Here is a 17,742-nt window from a genome sequence, read left to right as displayed (position 1 = left end):
CTTGCAGGCGAGCGGCTCAACTATCCACCTTCAGCTTGTGCTCCCGCCCCCAAACCTCTTCACTGCTCCCCCTCTGGGACTCCTTGATGGCGGGGCACTTCTGGGTTCTCCGTTGAGAGCAGGATCTCCCTCCCTTTCTCCCTCTCCATCTCCCCCGCCCCCGCGATGGGCTTTGAACCCAGGGATTGATGGGCATGCACTCTGCCACTAGGCTACACCACAATCCATGTTTTTAAAAGTTGTAGTCTGTTGTCAGCTGAGTCGCCTGTGAAAGGAGGATTCAAGAAGCTCAGGCAAAAAGGACACATGTAGTCGTGAATTGGATATAAAGTTAATTGGTCTAGTTTCAACTTTTTTGTAAGAGCTTTTAAATGTAAAATAGTAAAAGTCAACAGCAGCTTCACAATGGCTATTCTAACTGTACACAAAAAAAATTGAGATATATAGAGTGGGACTGGATAGAGTTTTGAATGACTACAACAGAATAATCCAACAATGAGGTGATTTTTGTGGTTTTTTGTTTTTTCAGACAGGGTTTCTTTGTGTAGCTCTGGCTGTCCTGGAACTAGTTCTGTAGTCCAGGCTGGCCTAGAATTCAGAGATCTGCCTCCCGGGCACTTGAGATTAAAGGTATGTGCCACCACCTCCTGGTTGTGGTTAATACCAGCTCAGGTTACTGTGGACAGCATGGAATCTGCCCGACCCAGCTCCTATCTCTCTTAAGTGGACAAATAGAAAAACTGCCTCTGGTTTCTGAAGCTTTTTTAAAACAAAAGATCTCATGTAGTCTAGGATGGACTGAACCATCTGAGCCTCCTGCTTGCCTTGAGTGCTGCTGGCACAAATACGTCACATCATGCCAGCGATAAGTGTTGGCCCAGTTATACTGGGACACAGATCGACACTGGAACTCAGATCTGCTGATACATGTGTTTTAATTTTAAGATAATGTTGAAAGGGATTGCTGGGAAAATAGTCTAAAAGAGGAAACAGACAGAGTCTGCCCTGCCTCTAAAACCAGCTCTCAGTGACTGCTGAGGCCTTCGGAATGTACCATCTTCTGGAGGCAGCAGTGGCCTCTCTGGAGGTGAGGCAGACAGTTGAAGGCAAGCCTTGGAGGGCTCAGATTCGACCTTGGGGGATCCTGGGAAATGGGAGATTGGCACTTGCCCCAGGAATTAGTCTCTGATGTTGGTGCCCCAGAGGTCTGCCCACATCTACCACATGGGAGCTCAGGATCCTTTCCCTGTGAGCCAAGACATGTCACCGGTTCTGCAGAAATGAAAGGAGGATGGGTCAGGGCCGAAGAGCTACGATAGGTTCCCCACTCTAGGCACCATGAGCAAATGACTTTTGAATAGAGCAGCAGGGATTGATTTGTGTCAAAATCGGGTCCCCCGTAGGTAGGTAATGGATTTGGGCAAGGTGGGAGGGTTCAGTCATTGGGCTGGGGAAGAAAGGCTCAGGACAGTCAACAAGAAAGAATGCACATACTTGCTGTGCAGCATAAACAACCTTTTCGAAGGCAAGAGGGAAAAACAGAAGGCCAAAGAAAGCATGTCATTTATCCGATGGATCTGTGTCTTCCATTGCTTTCCACTCTAGGATTTACCCTGTCACATAGCCATCAGCCCCTCAATCACCTCTGTCCTGTCCCTGGTCCTGGGAAGTTCTCTGTACACAGGTTAAGCTACAGGGGACTCACTGGCATTGTGCTGGGGTCAAAGTAACAGCTCATGTCCCAGATGTCATGTAACCACCCCACCTCTCTGTGGAGGGCATGTCTGGGAGCATCACTTGCTATGTTTTTCCACCTAGCTTCTGCCAAGCTTAGCACAAGTCACATTGCCCCCACCCCCACCCCCACCCCCTCTGGGCCACACACTTGTTTCCTTGTAATCATATCCTGTCAGCTTCTAAACCAAATTCATCCCCCAAAGTGAGGAGAAGAGCTCTACAGGACTGGGCGGGCAACAGATCCTATCCAGGACACCCACCCCCAAAGCTTGCCACACCCGCACTCACTCCACCTCCCGCTTCCGGATGGCTCGACCTGAGGCCAGCACCTCAGCCACCTTGGAGACGATGGGATCATAGTTCATGCTGGCCACAGCAATCACTTCGTCACTTCTAGAGAGAGAAGGAGCCCACGCCTGAGGACCACTAACAGCAGTGATCCTTCTTGAGATCCCAGCACCTTTCGGTCCACCTAGGATGCTGGGAAGGCTCTTGTCCAGGGAAATAAGATGTCCTGAGCATCTAGCCCTCCATTTGGTCCCAGCACTGTCAGCCGCCCAAGGAAACCCTTGGCACAGTTCAGGGATGGGTCCAGCCTTAGCGTCAACTTTTCTACCCCAGTCTGCCTTTCCTTGTTGTAGACACCTACCGCAGTGTCAACACTTACCTCAAAGAACTCTCCGAAATACACAGAATTGTTGGATGCATGAGAGGATATCGCTACTTCCTCCTCATCTCCTGCCCAATACTCCCACCCCTCCATTCAGTTGCCTTTCAGCTGAGCCCCTACTGCTTTGCTAACACTATCCATTCCCAACAGCACTCCCGCTGCTCCATGCTCCCATTGTACCCCATTGCTCTCACTTGGTATAAAAAGCCACAAACTTCAGCTCCTCCAGATCCCCCTGAATGATGACATCATCGAAGCCTTCTCCATAGCCTGTGGGAGGGTGCCCATGTGAACTGGGGAAGGGGTCAGTCTTCATAGCCTCCTAACCTGCTGTCCTAACTCCTGTCTAAACAACCAACCTCCCTCCCCACCTTTCCCTCTCTCCCCCTCTTGGTTTTTTGAGACAGGGTTTCCCTGTGTAGCCCTGGATGTCCTAGAACTCACTCTGTAGATCTGCTGGTCTTGAACTCAGAGATCCATTTGTCTCTGCTCTCAAGTGCTGGGACTAAAGTCATGTGCCACCATGCCTGGATCCCACTCTGACTTTTTTTTTAAATTACACTTATTTATTTCATATGTATGCGCACATGCATGTATGGAGGTCAGAGGACAACTTGCAAGAGGTGATTTTTCTCCTTTACTATGTGAGTTCTACGACTCTAACTCAGATCATCAGCCTGGCAGCAAGAGCTCTTACCCACTGAGCCATCTCACCAACCCTCTACTCCTCCTCAGCAGTTCCTAGACCCACCATCTAAGACTCAAATTGGTCTGCAGTTCCTGATCATCACACTTTAGCCTCTGGACTGCTGGGATTACAGTACGCACCTGAGCCAAGCCAGTTCTTACTTGCCAATTCTTAGTTCTTTTTTTTTTTTTCTAGTATGAAATGAAGACGTGAAGTTTATTTGGGACATGAGAAGGGTGTCTGGGGAAGGGAGTAGAGGCAGAGAAATAGAAAGAAAGGACACAGAGAAGGATGAAGGGAAAGAAAGAAGGGAAGAGGCCAGTTGGGAGCTCATGGAAAGAGCCAATTCTTAGTTCTTATTGGACCCAACCCCCACACTTAATCCTGAAGAGCCTTCAGGCCCTCATCCCCACAAGACAAGCTGTTAGTTACCAGCATAGCGCAGGCTCTTGCCGAACATGGCAGTCCACAGATAGGGTACCGTGTTGATCTCTGCCTCCTGTGCCAGCATATTCTGAGCTGCTACCCGCCCTGAAAGACCCAGGATGGTAAGAGCTCAATCCTTCCTCTCACTACCCCGGCACTGCCTGCCCTCAGCCATACTCTTGACGGCTATGATTGTAGTCTAGGCCTCCCAAAAGAGGAATCATGTTCAGTCCATCGACCACCTTTGGATACAGTTAACCGGTACAGAGGGGAACGCTTGGCTCCCAGTGGTCCACTTCCATTACTCCTCTTTGAATAATGTGTATCTGAAAGGTCTGCTGGAGTTGTGAGCTACTTCACAGCAGTGTGCAGACAACTGATCAGATATAGCAGGTGTGAGGAGGGAAGACAATGGGGCACAAAGGCCAGACAGGAGAAATGACAGGCATGTGTAGGGCCTGCAGAGTTAGCAAGGTGGCTTCCCGCTTCTTCTAAAGCTCCACTCAAATCTACAGTTGAATACATCTAAGAATCTCCAGAGAGCCCCAAGCTCTAGTTATATTTGGCCAAGGAGTAGCCTTTGGGTCCTTATTCTGTAGTAGCAACTTTAAAGCTTGAATCTGAACAGATACTGGAATTGGGAGATACCGCTACCATCAGATCTTCAGATAATGGTGAAGGAAGAAGAAAGGGAAGGTAAGACGTGGGAGAAATCCCTGTCCAAGACTAGAGATGTGGAGGTCCTTTAGAAGGTCTTGAGGTGGTTAATACACTGGTGCCTGCATCTCAGGGACTGAAAACATAGTCCATGAAGCTCAGGAAACCTGGTGGCTACCAAATGTTGGGGGAGGTAATTCCACAAAACCTACAATATCCCAACCCATCACAGAGGTAGTTTAGCGGTACAAGAGAGACAGGCCCTGAGTAGTACTAAATAAACCTCCCCTTCAGGGGTGATTGCTAGCAAAGTAGCCATTCTGCCAAATTCATAAGCTTGAGAACAAAAAAGGAGAGAGGATAGCAAAAAGACAAATGGGCCGAGAGGGGTTTGTTCAACTAAATGGTTTGCAGAGGGTCTCAGGAGAGAGGTCACTCTGTACACACGGATAAGGCTTGCTGAACCACCCCTTGAACTTAAGACCTCAGATCAACAACTGGGGAATGGGCTGGAAGGTAGCTGAGACCCCGAGATGGCCTTCCAGCTCTTAACTTGCCTCTGGGCTGGCCATACCCTGGGCGTGAGCCATCTGCCAGTGTGGGATGTTCACTTTCCGGTTGTTCCTCCAGGCAAGAGGAAAGGTGACAGCATCACCTGCAGCAAACACTCCTGGAATGTTGGTCTGCATCATCTGTGGGGAGAGGACCAGGGCTCTGTGGGTGGTAAAGGGGAGCTGACATGGTCATCCAGCCACGCTCCACCCGGCATTCCTACCCACTTCATCCAGCCCCACCTTGTTGACTGGGATGAAACCTCGGGAATCCAGACCAATGCCACTCTGCCTCAGGAAGCCTGTGGCAGGCACCGCACCTAACAGGACAGAAGCCATGCATCCACACACTGGTCCCACCGTTCTCCTGTCTCATCTCTCTCCATTCCTGCTATACCTGCCTGCTCCAGATTAATTCCCCATAGGATGCCTGCCTGGCGACTTCAGGAATCCTGCCCTCTGTAAGCCCAGCTGTAGACTCTGCTTCCTGTTTATCTGCAGGAACTGTTTCCCCAATAAGTGCTACAGAACTCTCTTGATGGGGATCCACAGCCATGGTTCCCCAACCCTGTGTTGATACCTTCCAGCTTGGCTCCTCCCCAAACTATTATGTCAGTTGGCATAGAAACCAATCAGAAACTTGTCTGTGTCCTCTGTATCATCTGGTATCGTGGAGAGCAGTTACCTGTTCCATGAGAGGTCTGGACTAGGCCCAATATGCAATAGTCCTATGAAGTGGGTACCTTTGGAGTCCCATTTTGCAAATGTGGAAACTGAGGCTCAAGTAAGGGTCCAAGGTCACTTGAGAGTATATATGGACAGTTCTGTTCAATGGCACTTGCTTGCCGACTACTCACCAATGCCTACCACACAGACATCTGCCCGCAGAACTTTGCTACTCTTCAGCACCACCTCCTGCAGCTGGGGGGAGGGAATAGGTGATCGAGTGGGCACAGTTCCTGAGAACAGGGAGAGACATAGGCGGCAGCGGTGGCAGTGGCAGCAGAGAAAAGCCTACCTTGCCCTCTTGAGCCCGCAGCTCTGACACCTCTGTTTGCATATAGAACTTCACCCGGTTGTTTTCAAACATCTGTACAAGAAAGGGGGAACATCGGTAGTGAGACTCTAGCCTAAGGCCAGGCAAATCAACCAGAGCATCTAGAGGCCAAGGATCAAAACTGATTCACCTTCATAAGGGCACGACCAACACGCTCCCCGAGGAACCTCCGGAAAGGTGTCTCCTCCAGCTCTACCACAGATACTGAGTGAGCCTTCTCAGTCAGATAAGCAGCGACCTCCATCCCTGGGTGGCGGGCAGGCAGTGGCAAGGCTGGCACTCTGACTCATGCCCTAGGACTGGCCATGGTAGCTAACCACCACCCACCTTCCCTGCAGCTACTCACCCAGAAAGCCTGCTCCCACAACAACAGCATTTCGGCCCCGGGCCAGCCGCAGCACACGGTTGGCATCCTCAGGCGTGCGGATGGTAAACACATTCTCTACGTCTTTCCCTTTGCAGGTCAAGGTCTTAGGGCTAAGATTCGGTGAGAGCAGTGAGGATCTCCCACCCTGGCTGATGTCCAGCTGCCTAGTGTCTGGCAGAGGCAGGAGACGGTTACCTACCTACTTCCTGGTGCCAGCAGCAGCTTGCTGTACTCCAGCTTGAAGCCGTCCTTGAACACAACCTTCTTATTTCTCACGTCCACTGTGACCACCTGCAGCCCCAGTGGGCAGCAGGAGACCTCAGCACAGCCTTAAACCTTGTAGCTTACATCAGAGTTGCACAAGGGCCCCCGGAACCCAGATCTCGGTTTCTAAGGTGCAGCTTCAGGGCCATCCCAATCCTTTAACTGTCTTTATATACTTTCAAGCCCCACAAGGCTCCCTTGTCTTAGCTGGGATCAGACCGTCCCCTACTCCTCTGCCAGGAAGAGGACTGAGCACCCATCACACCTCCAGAGGTACCCATGGTCTCTTGCTTCCTTAAACGTTTTCATTGCCTGTCCCCTCCCCACCTTTTCCTCATACCTGAGCTTCAGTGAGCACCTCAATGCCATAGGCCCGGAAGAACTCCTTGGGTCTTAGGGCCAGCTGCTCAGGTTGTGCATCCAGGGACTAAGAAACATGGTCATGGGTCAGGGCCAGATGGTGAAATGGTGACTATTTTATTTCATTTTTATTTATTGTTTTGTTGAGCCAGGGTCTCTGTTTGTAGCTCTGGCTGGCCTGGAACTATGTGTGTGTGTATGTGTATGTATATATATACCAAACTCAAGAGATCTACCTGCCTTTACCTCCCAAGTGCTAAGATGAAAGGCATATGTATTACACTCTTGACATTTCGTTGTAGTGTAGAGAATGCAGACCCCAAGGAGGGTGAGGTCACTACATTGTACTGGAGCTTTAGGACAGAACTCAACAAACCCAGATCTCTTAAGATCACCGTAGGCAGGCTTGGGAGACTGGAGAGGACAGTCAGCTAAACCTCCAATGCATGCCAGGCAAGGCTCCACGTGGATGTGACAGGGACCTGGGGACAGGGACCTGGAGGAATAGGATCCAGGTACTACCCAATTCCACTCCTACCTTGCTGAGCTTGGCCCGGTCATAGGGCAGATGTCGATCCAGTGTGCAAAGGACAATCCGGTCTGAGAAGCCTTCCTGCCTCAGTGTCTCTGCACACACTAGGCCAGCAGCACCTGAGTGACAGGACCGTAGACCAAGGCCAAGGCCTCTCCCGCCCTCCAAGCTTCCCCTTTCCTTCGTTACCCCAACACCAACCTGCACCTACTATTAGCACATTGGTGCTGCCGCTGTGACCAGCACTTGGAGAGATACACTTGGCCATCACCTTTGTCCTCCGCTGCAGCTGCAGGGCCTGAGGCCGGTGAAGGGCAACTTAGAACTTGGATCCTGAGGCTCCAGCCCAGCTTCATTTCCCCTCTACAGTCCTTCATTCCCCTCCCCCATGCCAGGCTCCCTTCTACCACTGGGCCTTGCTACATGCCCTTCTCCAGCCAAGGTACCTTCCCGGCCTGTTCAAAACCCTTCCTCTTAAGCCTGGACCTTGGTGACCCCTGGTCTCCCTGGTACCTGCTTGCTTGCCCGAACGGTCACCTTCTCCTTCTCAATCTTCACCTGAGGGCGGCATCAGCACCAAACTTTGAGACGTTTCAGTCTCTGACTCCACAACACAGGCTCCCACCACGCCACTTTCCCAGCCCTACCTGGAACTTATGCAGACTGTCCAGGCCAGGGAAGTCCTCTAGGTCCCCAGTACTAATGTTGAAGCAGGCACCATGCCAGGGGCAGCGCACACGTCCCCGGGACAGTACACCTAGGAGAAGCAGATGAGTGCCAGGCGAGCGCGATACCCAGAGTCTGCACCCTAGGGCTCCCAGTACTGAATCCTGCTGGACCTCTACCCAACCCAGGAGCCCTCGCAAATGGATGAAGGCCTGGGGCCTTCTGAAACCCCTGTATAGGTGTGGATGGTGTGCCCACCCCCTCACCTTTCACCAGGGGCGCGCCATAGTGAGGGCACTTATGGCCCAGGGCATGGAATTCCCCATTGTCCTTCACCAGCAACACCTTTCCGCAGCCTAGCTCCACCTCTCGCATCCTGGGGAGGGGCTGTGCTCAGAGATTAAGCCAGAAGCTACCACGTCCTCCCCCCCCCACCAAGCATCTCCTCCCAGGGTCCAATATTTGGGAAGCCCAGAGCAGCTGAAGCACAAAGCTTAGCTCCCAGGGAGCCAAGAGCTACAGCCTCAGCCCAGCCCTCACGTGTGGCCTCTCCTGGACCCTCCACCTCAGGCCCCACCACCCTTGCAGCCCGGCACCCACTGGCCATTCTCAAGGTCCTTGACATGGCAGACAGTAGCCTCCACACAATCCTGAGGGCTGGGGTAGGGTTGTGGGGTGGGCAGACGCTCTTCGGCGTGGAAGTGACGTGCTGTGCCATTGCCCTGGTAGCCCCGGGGGCTGCCCTTCCCGCTGGCCGACAGCTCCTCTTTGCCCCGCTCTTTCTCGGGCAGCACCACTTCAATCTTGAGCTCCACTGTGGACAGAGCAGTCATGATCCCCAGATGAACCAGCCCTGCTCCCACCCCACAGGCCAGCGGCCAGCAACCAGTGCTTGACTTCAGTTTACTTTTGTGTGTTTTCTGCTTGTCGATGACCCCGACAAGAAGAGGGCCTTCCTCTGGTCAGACTAATACTCCACCACTGAGCTACAGCCAGACCAGAAACTTCTATTTTTTTTCCCCAATGACAAAATTAGTAAGGGAGTCACAGAGCACAGCTCTTCAGACCTGGAGGAAAGAACGCCCATGCACAACTCAGCTATCTAATGATGGGCATCGGCAATGATGCTTGGAGACACATTAACTGCTCAATTCATAGTGAATCTGGGCAATGAAGTATGTTCTGTTCTATTGGGCAGTGGCTCACACCTATAATCTCCATACTCCAGAGGCTGAGCAGGACTCCCATGAGTCCTAGACCAACATAGAATACAAAGTGAGACCCTTCATCAAACCCAAGAAGGGTGGGGGTGGGGAAGAATCATTGTCTTCACAACTTTCCCATTAGCGTTAAAGCTTTTTTGTTGTTTTGGGGTCCTGTTTTGTTGGACTGTTATATATATATAGCTGAGGACATCTTTGAATTTTTGCTCCTCCTACTTTGTCTCCTAGGCTGTGTGAACCTAGGCAGGCACTGCTGGGATTTCCAGCTTGAATAGGTTGTTGTTCACAATTAAGAATTTTAAAAACGACTGCCTGTTGCTCAGTAGCCCAGTGCATGGGTTCGAGTCCATCCTCAGAACTGCAGCGACAGCAACAACAGCAAGCACATCTGTCTCTACAAGACCACAACCACAGTAACGCACACCTGAGACCACAGCTTGGGAGGTGAGACAGGAGGATCAGGAATTTAAGGTCCTCCTCAGGTACATAAGAGTTTGAAGCCAACCTGGGGAAAAAATGTACTCAGGCTGGGGCATGTCTTAGTGGCAGAACAGTCTAGCACCAGTGAAGCCCTGGAGCAGTGTCCCAACACCACAAGAAGGAAGGCAGAGTACAGGACTTCTGTTAACTTCTTCTTTATGCATACAATTAAAAAATTATTTATGCACGTGCTTATTTTGTCTACATGTGAATCTTCACACCAGAAGAGGGCATCGGATCTCATGGGACCATAGTTATAGACAGTTGTGATCCGCTATGTGGGTACAGGGAATTGAACTCAGGACCTTTGGAAGAGCAGCCAGTGCTCTTAACCACTGGGCCATCTCTCCAGCCCTTTATATATACATTTTTAAAACTTATTTTATGTATGTAGATGTTTTGCCAACACGCCTATCTGAGCACCACATGTGTGTCTGCTGCCCAGAGAGACCAGAAGAGGGCATTAGATTTCCTAGGCGTGGAGTTATAAACAGTTATGAGCTGCCATGTGGGTACTGGGAATCAAACCTGGCTCCTCTAGAAGAGCTATCTATCTACCTACCTACCTACCTGTCTGTCTGTCTGTCTATCTATCTATCTATCTATCTATCTATCTATCTATTTTTTTTTTAAACAGGGTTTCTCTGTGTAGCCTTTGGCTGTTCTCCAACTCGCTGTGTAGACCAGGCTGGCCTTGAACTTAGAGGTCAGCCTGCATCTCCCTCCCAAGTGCTAGGATCAGAAGCGTTCGCCACCACCTCTCAGCTTTCAACTTCTTAATATAGCTACGGCCATCAGTGTGAGATCTGTTTCGCACTTAAGGAAACCCAGTGTGGCTGCCATCTCTGTGGGCAGGGCACAGGTCTGTAGCCCTGGCAGCGCAACTACCAAGGGATGTCCTGTGTACAGCACAGAAGAGCAGACCCACGGAGCAGGGGTAGGTAGCTAGAGACCGACATTTTCTTCTTTGAAGTTTTCTGCATTTCTCCAAATCCCCATGACATGCCTGGTTTCACTCTTTCTTTTCTTTTCCTTTTTTTCTTTTCTTTTTTAATTAGAAGGGAACAATAAACAGAATTTTGAGCAGCTGTAATCCGGTCTCCTGGGCTGCTACAGTAGGGAGGAGGTCCAGGAGGAGGAAGCCCTGCTCTGGCACAGCATGGACCATCCTGGGAGCAGGTGGCTCTCTCTCCATGCCCCCAGGCATCAAAGTCTCTCCTGCTGAACCCTTTTACCTCAGACCTGCACCTCATAAACAAGGGATACAAGGATTAGCCTGCCCCACACACACACAGTGTGAGCGTACTAGCTCAGGTACAGTTCTCACAGCTGTGCCCTGTGACTCCGTGGGCCCCACTGGGTTCTTGATCCTTGTGTGCTGGGCCAAGTTCCCCTCCATAGACTAGCATCCGCCTTCTCCTCAGCTCTAGCCACTGCAGGGGGGAAGGGAAAGGGCAGTTCCTTGCCTGTGCCTGGTGCAGCCACACAGTGGAGGCCGTCATGTGGGGGAAGGGACTCCAACGAACACACTTTATGTAATGGTGTTAGAATGTTTTTGGAAGAATTAAGAGGAAAAATATGTCAGGCTCAGCTGCTCTCGGTGCTGAGAGCTGCGGGAATCCACAGGAACAGCCTGGCAGGATGCCAGAGCCTCCAAGCCAGGCTGCTATTCTCTGCATGCTTCCAGAAGGCTCCGAGCAAGCTCACTGACGTTCTCCTGGGCTTGGAGGAGGGCCCTGCTTACTCCCAGAGCCAGGTCAACCCAGTTCCATGATCCCGTCGCCTTCCAGTCACTGTCATTGCCCCTTGGGCCTCAAGTCACCTTAGTCACAGAGTGAGACAGGCTATGTCAGAGACAACGGATGGGGTCACACTTAGCATGGCAGGGTCCTGGGTCCCCTCTCCAGCATCAAAGGTGAGGAACAAACTGGGGAGTAGTGACTGACCCCTGAAATTGTGGCACTTGGGGGGCTAAGGTAGAAACTGCCACAAGCTCAGGGTTAGCTTGGGCTTCATTGTGAATTCCAGGCCAGCCTGGGTTAACATGTGAGACCCTTCCTCAAAACGGAGTAAGGAAAAATGAAGAGCATCTGCCCATTCGCAGGACATACATACAACCAGAACAAAGGCTCCATTTTGGAACCTGCAGTAGTGGTTTGTTTGTTTGTTTGTTTGTTTGTTTGATTGATTTGGCGTGGTTTGTTTCGATGGCAGGGATTAAACACAGGGTCTCTGCCATCTTCGGTGGTCGTTCTAACAACTGAGCTACAAACCCTAGTCCTGGTAAGAGAGATTTATCAGCTAGCTCTGAACTTCCTGGAAGACACGATAAGAAACAAAAGCCTAATAAAAGACAGGCAGACAGACAGACAGATCAAGAGAACTGTACTTCCTATTACAGTGTGTGTGTGTGTGTGTGTGTGTGTGTGTTAGGGACTACAGAGTGTGTACACACATATCTGTGAGTGCGTGTCAAGGCCAGCAGTTGGTGTCAGTTTCCTCTCCCTCCAACTCTCTCTCTCTCTCTCTCTCTGAGATAGAAAATCTCCCACTGAATCCAGACCACAGTGACTGGTTACATGGCTGCACTAACCTGTCTCTGTCCACCCCATGCTAGGGTTACAGATGCACAGCACCACACCTGGCTTCCGTGTGGGTTCTGGGTGTCCGAACTCAGATCCTGATGTTTGTGTGGTGGGAACCTTATTTACTGAGCCTTCTCAGCCACTTCTACCATCCCTGATGCTGGTGAGCCACTGGCTGAAAGTCTCAGGAAGAACAAAGAACTGTCAGGAACAATGGTGCACACCTTTGATTCCTGCACTCAGGTGACAGAAGCAGGCAGGTCTGTGACTTCAAAGCAAGTCACAAAGTCTACAAAGCAAATTCCAAGCCAGCCAGAACTATACAGCAAAGCCCTGTCTCCAGAGCAAGACAGGAGAGGCTCAGAAGGCAAATGCTGATATCACTAAGACACAGCCACAAAGAGCAGCAGAGAAAGGGGAGAACTTACACAAAGGTCTTCTGCTTGCTCTGGTCTCCTCATGGGTCCCGCTGACCCTGCTCGGTGTTCATGCCTCTCTCATACTTACATCCTGAAACTTCCTGAGCCTCACGCCCCCCACTGGAACCTGAGCCTGGGGCTGCAACCCAGAATCCACCTCAGAAAGGAAGAAAAAAAATCACAGCTGCAAGTGCTCCTGCATGCCAGGGTCAGAGGCAGGCTAGCCACCCCACGTCTGCATGAGGACATGGAGGACCAAAGCGAGGTAATCAGCCCCTGGCCACACAGCTAAGAGATTAAAAAGCCCAAGTTTTAACATTGTCTCTGAGCAGTAAGAATAGCCAGCCACAGGGCTGGAGAGATGGCTCAGCAGTTAAGAGCACTGGCTGCTCTTCCAGAGGTCCTGAGTTTAAATCTCAGCAACCACATGGTGGCTCACAACCATCTGTAATGGGATCCAATGCCCTCTTCTGGTGTGTCTGGAGACAGCGACAGTGCACTCATATAAACAAACAAACAAACAAACAAACAAATCTAAAAAAAGGGAAAGAAAAGAATAGCCGGCCACTTTGAGACCAGCCCAGAGCAGAACAGTAAGGCCCTGGAGAAAGGAAAAGACAGATGGTTGGCTGTTGAATGCTCTTACTACCACAAAGCCATCTGCAGCCAGGCCTTCACCATGACAGAATGTGTCCCCTTAAATTGCAAGCCAAAATAAACCTCTCATCCCTTAAAATACAAAGTTTAAAAAGCATTAGCTCAGTGGGAATGATAGCTCAGGTCTGTCATCGGAGCACATGGGAGGCTTCAGTACATTCAAGACCAGACTGGTCTATGCCGTGAGTTCTAGGTCATTTGGGGCTACATAGTATAAACCCTGTCTTTTAATGGAAGGGGAGAGGGTGAGGACAGATTAGAGGTCAAGAATATTTATTTGGTGCTTTTGCAGAGAACCTGAGTTTGATTCCCAGCACCCACATTATGGCTTACAACTAGCCATCTGTAACTCCAGGTTCAGAAGGTCAGATGAATTCTGGCTTCTATAGGCATTGTACACACACTGTGTGTGAACTTAAACACACGAAGGCAAAATGCTCATTTTTTATAAAATAAAATAAAAAACAAGCAAACAAACAAACAAACAAAAAACAAAGGCAGTGCTGGAAGACATCCTGGAGCACTTCTGAGAACCTGAGTGTGGGTTCCAGCACCAGGTGGCTCATACCAGTCCATAGCTCTAGTCCAAGGGCATCTGTGTCTTCTAACCTCTGTATGCACCTGCATTCACATGTGTGTGTGCTCTCGTGTGCACACACACGTACACACACATACACACACATACTCACACATACATACACACATACACACACATACACACATACATACACACACATACATACACACATACATACACATATATACACACATACACACATACTCACACATACATACATACACACATACATACAACATACACACATACATACACACATACATACACATACATACACACATATACACACATACACACACATACATACACACATACATACACATGCACACATACATACACACATACATATACACACATACACACATATACACATATATACACACATACATATACATACACACATACATATACATACATACACACATACACACATACATACATACACACATACATATACATACACACATACATATACATACATACACACATACATATACATACATACACACACAAACACACATACATACACACATACACACATATACACACACACTCACACACACACACTCACACACACTCACACACTCACACACACTCACACACATACACGTTATTTAAATAATAAAAATAAAATAAAATAAAAACCCAGACATCATAACTGGTATGGTAGAATGTTTGCCTGGCATTCCCAAAGCTTTGGGTTCTATCCCCAATACTAAGTAAAAGGATAACCATACACTTCTGTAGTTCCATAATTAATGATTTAGGGGTAGGAGAATGGCAAGTTCAAGATCATCCTCAATCTCATAATGAGTTTGAAGTCAGCCTGGGCTTCAAATTGGCTGAGATCTTAGCTTTAAAAAGATCACAAAACCAAGCAGACAAGGGGCAGGTCTTGGGATAATGGCTAACTCCAGACCTGAAGTGCTGGAGTCAGGGTCCCTGGCTAGGCCAGCTTGTTGGGGTTATTTAAAAGAAACTGTGAATGGCATCTTGTTCCCAAGGTGTTCTGCCAGCCAAGTAGACCCACAGGTGCCCAGTATGGGACTCCCGTGGAATCTGCACACACATCTCTGTCCGCTCTATGAAGAAACTGAGACAAAGACAGTGGGCACCTGTGACAGAGGCTGGCACAGACTCAGGCAAGGAAGGGCAATCTCCACCAACACCAGCAGTGGCTCACAGCTCTGCTCCCTCCCCCAAGTCCTCAGACCCAAGAGAGGAAGAAAGTCTTATGAGTCCCAAGGTAACCGAGCTGACGGGTATCAGGTAAGGAGAGCTGAGCAAGCTGGCAGGGTGAGCCAGCCAGGGCAAGCTGGCTGGGTGGAGCACTCGCTGGGCTCTGAAGCCCTCAGTTTCTACATCGCTTTCATGGCTACAGGTCCTGCTTCCTGGATGCTACGAGTAGGGAGGAAGGGATGTGTAGACTGGGGGAGAAACCCAAAGACATGAGCCCAGGGCAGGGCAGATCCCAAGTACTCTAGTGCCTTGGAATGACCTTAGCCCTGGCTGGCGTTTCTAGGACTTGGGAGGGCTAGGATTTCTATATTTTGTGTATAAATGGAGAAGACAGAGGGTGGGGCACACCTTTAATTCTAGCACTTGTGAGGCAGAGGCAGGAGGATGTCTGTCAGTATGAGACCAGCCTGGTTTATACTGTGAGACCCTGTCTCAAAAAACAAAAGCCTAAACAAACACAAAACATGAGATGAGGCCCTGAGAGGCCAAGATGACATCTGATATAACCCAGGATGAGAAGAGTAGGGACCTACCTGCCCATCATACCCTGTCAGCCACCCTAAGAGGTCAGTGTCCAGCTCCATTCTATAGAGAGGGAAACTGAGACTCAAAAACGTCACACTGTGAGTAAGAACATCCCTGAAGCCTCTCTTTCCCAGAATGGAGGAAGTGGCATCTAGCCCACTGCAGCATAGGAGGAACATTCTAGACTCAGCTTTCTAAGAGGGATTAGCTGCTTCCCCACCACTCACACCCAGAGTCCCCAATAAAGAGGGACTGCTCTGGGAGAGGAGTCCAGGAGAGCCTTCCTAGGCTTCCACCGTCCTCGCCCGCAGCGCATTAACATTCTGGGCTCCTGCCTAGCCTGACCTACTTTGGAGGTTGGTGAAGTGCAGAGGGAGGGGGAGCTGTCAGAGAAGGGGAGGTACCTGGCTTGGGCTTGGATAAGCAGCCGCCCATGATGAATGACCTGGGCTCTGGCACGGGAGCACGGATGGCAGGCTGTCCAGCTGTTCGAGGTCTAGGATGTGCCCTGCAGGACTGGACCCCTTGTGGCCCTCAGAGACACTGGAGCTGCCATGCCAACTAGACAGCTTTAGGACCTGCAGGGGAGATGGGACATTGGGTCCTAGCACTGGTACAGGTGTGGGTAGAGTCAGAAGCATCCTTGGGGGCTCCCCTTACATGGGGAGCTCAGAAGTCGTTAGTAGGGTACTTGTGATAGCATCTGTCTCCCTTTGAGGCGTCCAGGCACAGGAGCCTCACACTCTCCTTACCACATGGATTGCTGGAGCTCCTCTGTGCCCCAGTGTCTGCCACTGCCCATCAGCCTGTCCAAGGCCCCAAGGAGAGACTGCAGAGACCTAGCCCCAGACTTCCCCTTTCTAAATTCCACAAGTCTGGGGACTCTGGGGGCTCTCCATTTCCCTAGGTTAAGATCATCAAGTCTACAGCAAACCCTGACAACCAGAGTCCCCAGAATCCTTCTTTGTCTACTGAGCGTGACAAAGGTCCCAGCCCAGCCTTGGCCACTACCCTGACAAGCAACCTCTAGTCACTTACCTCCTTCTGTGGGAGTCACTGTTCCTTGCTCCCAGCCCAGTAATGGAGAGAGACTACTACTGGGCCTTGGTCAGCAGGGCAGGGATAGCCAGGGTCCAGGAGGGTCCAGTCCTCCTTCTAGCATGAGTTGTGGCCAGGAGGGGGCTGTGGGTGTGGGGCTAGGCCAAGCCACTGGTCCCCAGGGAAACCCAGCTCTGTGGGGAAAAGAGCGGGCAGCCAGCCCAGGATTGATGGGGTTGGGGGAGAGGGAAACCAAGTACACAGCTCTGTCTCTGCCCCGTGCCCAGCAGCCATAAGTTCCCCCACCCCTCAGGCTGGCTGTGCAGTGCCGAGGTCATGCCCCACAGAAGATAGGAGGACAGGTCCAAGGTCTCTTCAAGGTCAAGCAGCAGTTAGGGGTATCTGTGTGGTTTCCCTCACGCCTCACCCTAATAAATCCTAAGATAAGAAGGGCCCTGGGAGGTCCCCAGATCACTCTGAGGCTCCAAACTGGCAGGCAAGACTACCTGGTAAACAGATCAGTGCAGCCATTGTGTCCTAGTGGCTGTAGGTGGGCCTCCTAGAAGACGTGGACTTTGGAAGGCTCAAGACAAAGGTGTAACCACCTTGTTTACGACTGATCTGTCCAAATTCTACCCACCAGTCAGCCCTGGCTCACCTGGACATTCTTCGTTCAGTCCAGGCCCCAGGAAAGAGCCAGAGGCCAAGGAAGGAAGGACAGAGTGGGAAAGGGCCAGCCACTGCTGGCTCCTGACTTTCGATGCAAATTACAGGTGAGGAGGAACCTGAAGCCCGTGGGTGGGCCTTTCTCCCCTTGCCGCCAGAGCATGTCTATAAAACTCAGTTGCTAACTGCCCCTCTATAGCGCCCAGAGAACCCTTTCAGAGGTCCTGGTGTTACCCTTGTCTCAAGGCTGCCCACCTGCTTCTGGCCAGGTTTCAGCCCTCACCTGTTGGGGCAGAGATCCTACAAACAGGCTGGCTTTCAGATCTGGGGGTCCCTCCCTTTTTGGGTGCTCAGGAAT

At 50.6% G+C, this 17,742-nt stretch overlaps 1 protein-coding gene across 2 annotated transcripts; it reads right to left on the bottom strand.

Annotated features, from left to right (window-relative positions):
• Window positions 1-1,232: 1,232 nt before the first annotated feature.
• On the bottom strand, window positions 1,233-16,115 carry AIFM3 (AIF family member 3; the record flags this gene model as incomplete). 2 transcript variants are annotated; one of them, XM_080919153.1, is made up of 20 exons in its annotated part: window positions 1,233-1,272; window positions 1,495-1,515; window positions 2,026-2,130; window positions 2,602-2,677; window positions 3,528-3,626; window positions 4,753-4,870; window positions 4,973-5,049; window positions 5,587-5,650; window positions 5,748-5,819; window positions 5,917-6,032; window positions 6,133-6,263; window positions 6,353-6,444; window positions 6,758-6,844; window positions 7,316-7,428; window positions 7,511-7,607; window positions 7,823-7,867; window positions 7,957-8,066; window positions 8,242-8,351; window positions 8,576-8,789; window positions 16,085-16,115. In XM_080919153.1, the coding sequence occupies 20 exons, from the start codon at window positions 16,113-16,115 to the stop codon at window positions 1,233-1,235; spliced, it is 1,818 nt and encodes a 605-aa protein (XP_080775279.1). The 2 variants fall into 2 exon arrangements, with proteins under 2 accessions (XP_080775279.1, XP_080775280.1); XM_080919154.1 differs by lacking the exon at window positions 1,495-1,515.
• Between the last annotated feature and the right edge of the window lie 1,627 nt (window positions 16,116-17,742).

Source organism: Micromys minutus (assembly GCF_963924665.1).
Source record: "Micromys minutus genome assembly, chromosome: 7".
In the NCBI taxonomy this organism is placed as follows: domain Eukaryota; kingdom Metazoa; phylum Chordata; class Mammalia; order Rodentia; family Muridae; genus Micromys; species Micromys minutus.
This window is presented reverse-complemented; position numbering and strand designations above follow the sequence as displayed.